The 7,231-nt window shown below is 40.6% G+C and overlaps 1 protein-coding gene across 1 annotated transcript; it reads right to left on the bottom strand.

Moving 5' to 3' along the window:
* Positions 1 to 278: 278 nt before the first annotated feature.
* On the bottom strand, positions 279 to 2,900 carry pvalb8 (parvalbumin 8). The gene is made up of 5 exons (XM_040051850.1): positions 2,705 to 2,900; positions 2,145 to 2,212; positions 1,453 to 1,585; positions 807 to 916; positions 279 to 546 (listed from the first exon to the last, which is right to left on the bottom strand). The coding sequence occupies exons 2-5, from the start codon at positions 2,203 to 2,205 to the stop codon at positions 521 to 523; spliced, it is 330 nt and encodes a 109-aa protein (XP_039907784.1). The 5' UTR covers positions 2,206 to 2,212; positions 2,705 to 2,900; the 3' UTR covers positions 279 to 520.
* Between the last annotated feature and the right edge of the window lie 4,331 nt (positions 2,901 to 7,231).

Genomic DNA, 7,231 nt, shown 5'->3' with positions numbered 1-7,231 from the left:
TGATCAGGGTAAGTAAAGATTTAAAGGGCACCTCCAAACTGTAAATGAAATATTGTAAGTGGGTGTTTACGTGTGTTGTGTCCATACAGGTATGTGTATATGCAGTATAAATCCCCATACAATAAGAGTTAATTAGAGCTCTTCTTGTGCATGTAAAATATTTCAGTGCTTGAACTGCTGTTCTTGCAAACCTGCACTGTGACATCCCAAAGCAGAGGACATACTGAAACACACCGAGATCTGGACTTGTTTATAAATAATGAAAAGAAATGCATGACCTGGATTTATTCTTTTATTTTTCTCTGTAATTTGTTAATTTGCACATTTATTTGAACAATACAGCTTTAGACTCTATCTAGAAGAAAGCTACTTAAAAATAAGAGAAGAACATAGATATCTTTGGACCATTCAGGCTTCATCTAACTAGCGGGACAAAGGTTGACTACAGTAAAAGCCCCTGAAGCAGTTGGATAAGGATGGCAGGGGGAAAAATCTAGATGGAGTCATGGAATCCAGCTGTTTAGGACAAGACCATGGCTTGGAACTCTGTTGAGGAAAAACATGGATCAGTAAGATGTAGATCAGTGTAACTAAAATATGTTTATTTTCTTTGCAGCAACTATGGCGATCTTATACCAGAAGAGAGAAACAGTTTGATGGCACAGTTGTAATATCAAAGTTAACAGCTTGCAACTGACTCGAGTGTATAGCCAGTTATAAACCTAAAATCACAAATGTTCTAGAAAAACTGTGTGCAAGCATGCAAATTCAGGAATTATATGTCAAATAGATATGAATTGCCTCACCATCTGCTCCAATCATACCGTCGCTATCATCATCAGCAGCACTCAGGAAAGCCTTGGTCTCCTTATCTGTCAGAACACGAGCCCCGGGACAAAACCTCTGGAGGAAAAACCTGGTAGGCACAAACAGGGACAAACACGATCCAAAGGTAGAGTCACTCCTCAATGACAAGTGGATAAAAGGCAAAGTAAGTGAAAATGTTGCTAATTTTAATGCAAGTGTAGGCCTATCACACTGGCTTCAGTCGTCAGCCTTAGATGCTGCTCTGTGTGGTATCCTGCAGCCACAGCACCCACACTTTAAGACCTACCTTATATTAACATTGTCTCGTTGTGCTTTAGGTTTGCTTTTTGCGTCTGTCTTTTACTGAGGGTTGGTAAAAATATGTGACTGCTGTGCTGCATTGTTCAACTTGAATATATTTCCCAGAATATTATAAATTGCTCTTCCAGCTTTCACGTCAGCCTTCCAAAGTCTGATAGATTAATGCTGAGGCGCATCCTCTTTTCTAAATCTCTCATATCTCTAAAAGAATAAGTGCACATGAATTTGATTTTGCTTTGAGGAAGCCAGTTGAACTGCTTCTTCTGTTAAATCCTGTCTGCAGTAAAGTGGGGGAAAAAGTTTATGAACTCTCTTCTCACTCACTTGAGCTCTTCTTCCTCGATGAAGCCACTGGCATCGTTGTCCAGAATCCCAAAAACCTTCTTTATATCCTGAGGGCTCTTCTTGGTGAGGCCACATATCTGGAAAAACTTCTTAGCACAGAAGGAGTCTGGAGCTGGAGAAATAAATCACAGTGAGTTTGGTGGATGACTCCAAAGTCTGCCTTCCATTCATTAAACTGACTTAAACATGTAAATACTAATATATGAATGAGTAATGTCAGGTATTTTTCAATAAACTGGTATTAAAGCAAAGTTGTTATAATACCTGCAAAGCCTCAGACTATTTGTGTGACTTTAAATTACAGACACATGATAACATACAACCAACAAGGTATTATTAAGTATGATATAAAACACGTAATCTTCTTATTTAGGGTACACATCATGAAGAAAATCACCGTTTCAAATGTTGTATCTTTATTTTATTTTTTGGAAGCTGGGAGGCCAGTTACTGGAATCTTTACCTTTTATATTTTATATATTTTCTGTGCATTTATGTCAAGACTTTTTATGTCTTCCATTTATGGGCTTTACACATAGTTACTTGCATATATAAATATATATGTGTGTCCTTGTATTCTGTTTATGTTTTTATGTGTGTGTGCTTTTAAATGTAAATATATCAGGGGGAGAAAATCTCCATACTGTAAACATATTGGTGGAAAACGATACCTTGGCAGTCCTTGATAGCACTGTCGATGGCATCAGCAGAAAGGATAGATGAGAGCGACATTTTATTCCTGCAGGAGGAACAGCCATGGTGAATTATTAAGATTAAGCCAGGTGCAGTACAAACCTTCTAAGCTGACACTGACTGACAGACAGACTGGCAAAAGATGCCCAAGTGGAAACACTGTTACGGAGAAGTTACTGAAAAGTACGACATGGAGTTAACGGAGCAGCATCCTTACACAATGAAAGACTTCGATCTTAAAGAGTTGTAAAAAAAAAAAAAAAAAAAGCCCGTAAAACTGCGATAGGTTTTCTCTTTGCGACCTTTTTAAGCCACTCAAGCAGCCTACCACAAATTAAAAATGATCAAATGAACTTTTCGCTTCTCGCTTTGCCCTTGTTTCCCCGCCACCCACGGCGAGAGTCAGTCACAACTTTTACGCACGCAATTATTTGCCCTGTCACTCAACTAGGCGACCACACAAAAATTATCTCACACAAAACTTTTCAGTTTTTCTAAAAGCAGTTAACTTCCTGCCCGACTTGGCGCAGCAACTCACCGTGTTAAGGGGGTTCTCTCCCAGGTAGACGATCCAGCAGAGAGATGAGGTTATGTGGTGGCTGGTGTCCGTTAAGACGGATTTATATAGGTCTGATTGCCGTGACAATGGGGATTGCTTGGGTTACCCGTCTATGGATCAAATTCTAACTGCCCGCCCCTGATCCAGTTTCTCGGCTAACTAATTAACCTTTACTACTTATAACGCCCAGGCGCAGAGAGACCGGAACGTGAACGTCTGTAACGCCCTCGTAAATAGCATATTAATTTAAGAGCGCTTTCTTCCTCCCATCCTCCACTCCCTCCTTTTATCCCAGCGTCCCTCCTCTCACCTCCGGGATTATACAGTAAATGCTGCTTTTCTCCTTATCCTGCTGTTTCTGACAGGGTCCCCATCCCACCCTCTCATGCACGTATCCTTTTACTTGCAGCACTCCCCAACCACCGTAGTCCTCTGAAAATATGCTCTTTTTATGACATCTGAGTAAGTATGGGAATGCCAACGTTAAAAGTCTGTTTTGCTGTAGTCTCGCGCATGTCTTTTCGTATGTCATCTTAGCTTGTTTAAAGCAAAATAAGATTTCAAGGAAAAGATGATTTCAGAGATCAACACCTGAACATGCTCTGCAGATGATGCTCTGCAGTCTGTCCACATGTATGCCTCATGGGGTCATGCTAAATGGGGCTCACATCATCTCCAGTAATATCTAAAGCGACCTGAAACACATGCTCAGAAGTGAATGTCAGGGACGCCGGTACAGTGTCTCTGAACTGCTTTGTCAACTGTGCTGATTAAGGGACGGGCAGTCATCCCCCTTCTGCCACTATCCCGCGACAATGAAGGCACAGGGGCGTAATAATCGGGGGCCCAATGACAGGAGTGACCCATGCAAGCCATAAAAAGAGTTTTATTTGTTTTAAAAAAATATTATTTCTAAAAAAAGAAAGAAAGAAAGAAATGAAGTAAAACAAACTGTGGGAAGTCGGCTGTTAACACATATCTTTAAAAGAAATGTGAGCAGGGCACAACTATCAGATTAAGAATGATTTAGCTGTCAGCAGCTACTAAAGACAGTGAGCCAATGTCAGGTGTGACCCTATATCAGAATGACCCAGCACAACTTAACACCAAATGCATGAGTCTTTCAGAAACAGCCAGCGAGCATAGAAGCAGCAGCAGCAGCACATCCCTTTCCAAATGACATAACACAACATGAGCTCACATGGTGGCAACTAAAAGTTATTCCAAGCATTCATTTGTATTGACATCCATACCAAGGCACTGCAATTTTAGTATTGCTGTTTTGTAAACATAAACAAGTTTAGACACTTGTTTAACCATTCATGATTACCAAGATAGTATGGTATGCCCTGATGATCTGGCTCAACCTCTCATGTACTTTAGTACCAAACAGGCTGAAAACAGTATGACAGTACGAGGCTGTAAGCAGGTTAATGGGTAAATATCAGTCCTATATACTTTATTCTTCTGGAGGTCTGCCTTTGTAGCAGATAGTGAGCGATAAGATGAGATAATGGCTCAGGGAAGTGAAGAGAGGGAGGAAAATGAAGGTTGCTCTGAGGGTAATGGGGAGGATGGGCACAGAGGAACATGGTTGAAAAACTGAGGGCAAGCAGAAAATGTTTTGCCCGAGCACCTCACTAATCAGTAGAGAGGAACAATTTTTTGGAGACTGGCCAACAAGGGTGTAGAAAAAGCAGGTATAACCAAAAAGCAACCAAGATATGGAGGAGAAAACATTACCAAGTTATCTTCAGCATGCCGAGTCAGCCAAAAGGCTATTTAAATTGAGAGTGCACAAGTACTGCACATAAATGCTTCAGTAGTATCAATAAATAAGTACTTAAATAAAAATGAAAAACATAAACTTAAAAATGGTAAATGGTAAATGGCCTGTATTTGTATAGCGCTTTACTAGTCCCTAAGGACCCCAAAGCGCTTTACACATCCAGTCATCCACCCATTCACACACACATTCACTCACTGGTGATGGCAAGCTACATTGTAGCCACAGCCACCCTGGGGCGCACTGACAGAGGCCTAAAAATAATCTAGTAATAAAATTGTGCAAATGAAATTGTAACATAAAATAATAATGATAACAAATATTAATAATAAAAAAGACACGTAGGGGAAAATTAGTTAAAATTAGTCTGAACTTGAAAAAGCTGATGAGGAGAGCCATGTTTTCTGCTGGGATTTAAATAATGTAAGTGAGGTAGATGACCTAATCTGATGAGGGAGACAATTCCAGAGTTTTGGAATTGCCCCTGAGAAAGCCCAGGTAGGCGCTAAGAGGCAATCGGGATTCTGGAATTACTAAAAAATGCTGATCGCTGGAAGTGAGCGGCTTGAGACAAGGAATTTTAAAAAATCTGTGTGACACGATAAAAGACCCACACACAGCGTTGTAGGTTCAGTGTTTTTATTGTCAGACTGTCTTCTGCTTCACAGGAAGAAGGGTTAGGGTTATAGAAGCAGCTTATTACTGGCAACATTAATGGTCAGTACAGATTGCTATATACAGTATACACAATAATTTGCTTAAAAAAAAAGATGTGTAATGAGGAAAGGAAGGGGGTCCACAGAGACAGTTAATACACCTTGCCCAGAGTTATTTGCTGCGCCCCTGGTGATGCATAATGTGCAGTGCTTCATTTATAAGAAAAAACAAACAAAAAACACAACAGCGGTAAGCACTAGTTTCATATCAATTACAGTTTCAGAGTTTATTTTTTGTGATTTGCTCAAAGTCAGAGCAGCACATTGGATTTTGTTTCCTGTACGATTTGTCCAGTTGCAAAACGACCAGGTCGGCTTGCCTTTCCGAGGACGTTTGTGTCCTGGTCTGACACACAGACTAATGCAAGGGTCATTAAGCACATCCCTGGGAGATTGGTCACTGCAGCAGGACACGGAAAAGAAGGTTATATCTCTCCATGAGATAAGGGGGAGGTGAAGTTGTACAGATGTAGCAACCAGCACCTGGGTGGTTTGGAGATGAACACTTACAATTTCAAAGCTATCAACGTGGACAGAAAAGCATCAGTTAAAACTCCAAACGACAAATTAATCGAAGATCCCACGGAGAGTTGAAGTCAAATCCCTGGATCCACAACCCTGAGTGCTAACTATTACATCATACAAAACAGTATCCGGCTTTTCCCGATTATTCCCAAGACCTTTGCAACCCGACACCGAGCCTCATTCTTAATTCTAGCCAAACGGTCACAATCCCTCGAGGTCACTTTTCACGTTGAAGTCGGATTCTTAACGTACGTGTGCTTGAAACACGGGGCGAATCTTGGCAGGGATGCGCTCCCTCGCGCATCAGCTGGCGAACGCGAACAGCAGGTAAAGTTGCACTGGAGAGGTATCGCGACATGTGCGTAAAGATCGCATTTAAACATTATTTAAAAGCACGAGGGTGTGAAACTGCTGTCAAATTTGTGGCCCGTGTACTGTGTTCGGTATGACAAAGTACTCCCTCCCCCACCACCTTCCTCCAAACCCAAAGAAAAACATTTTCAGTGGAGAGCGTCGCTTTTCCCAACATGTGCACAAAAATGATCAGACTTTTATTTGTTCAGACCTTCTTTTTTTTTTTATCAAATAAATGAATAAAAACTGAGATGGAAAGGTTGATTTGGTAGATTTTTCATGTGTGGCAAATGAAAGATGTTGATTACATCAGGTTGGGCAGGTAGGTGATTCTCTGTGTAACACATTGTGTTCCCGTGTGTCGTATTACAGTTTTTCTCCATTGGTTTGGCTCATTTCTTGAAACAGAAATTACATTCTCAAAATAACATGGACAAACCTCCAAACCTCTTGGCAACTGTTCACAACAGAATGGCATTTCTCATTCATTTTATCAAGTGGCAAATGCCTAAGTACATGTCTCAATTGTCTCAGTGCATCTTTGCAAATGATTAAGTACAAGTAGCCTACAGTTATACAGTTAGTCCACATTTAGCACATTTTCCAAATGAATAGATCTTGTAGATCTAAACTGATTAGTTGATTCTCAGTCTAATGATCATTCTCTCCAAAACATGTCAGCATGATTTCATTGTATAAGTACTCGCATGCACAACTGTCTGTTCAATTGTCAAAATTGGTCAAGAACATAATACCATGAATACCATATATGAATTTCTTTGAATATTTGATAAATTGATGACAGTCATTGACAGTCAGGTGAAACTAGACTAACGAAGGGGGAGCGTCACACACAGGTGTGTTCCATGATTGTGTGCTGCCAAACACAGATATATAGAGCTTGACCAGAGCCAGTCCGATCTCTGAACATGGATAGACAAGGCTAAGCAAACGGTCAAGGGGAAGTTCTTCCTCAAGGAAGAGGAGGAAGAAGAAGAAGAAGAAGAGGTGGACTGAGAATGCGTGGTGGAGGAATAGGGGGAAGAGGCCGCAAATAATGTCATCACATTGAGACAGATCCGTGATGCCATCCTTCAGGACAATCATATATTCCAGAATATAAAC

The sequence above is a fragment of the Simochromis diagramma genome, unplaced genomic scaffold (assembly GCF_900408965.1).
Source record: "Simochromis diagramma unplaced genomic scaffold, fSimDia1.1 OVJJ01000321.1, whole genome shotgun sequence".
NCBI lineage: Eukaryota > Metazoa > Chordata > Actinopteri > Cichliformes > Cichlidae > Simochromis > Simochromis diagramma.
This window is presented reverse-complemented; position numbering and strand designations above follow the sequence as displayed.

Coding starts and splice junctions, on each gene's coding strand:
- pvalb8 (XM_040051850.1), bottom strand. CDS start 2,205: ATGTCGCTCTCATCTATCCTTTCTGCTGATGCCATCGACAGTGCTATC. Junction 917..1,452: donor ATCGAGGAAGAAGAGCTCAA/GTGAGTGAGAAG, acceptor TGTGCCTACCAG/GTTTTTCCTCCAGAGGTTTT. Junction 547..806: donor CGGTATGATTGGAGCAGATG/GTGAGGCAATTC, acceptor TTTCCTCAACAG/AGTTCCAAGCCATGGTCTTG.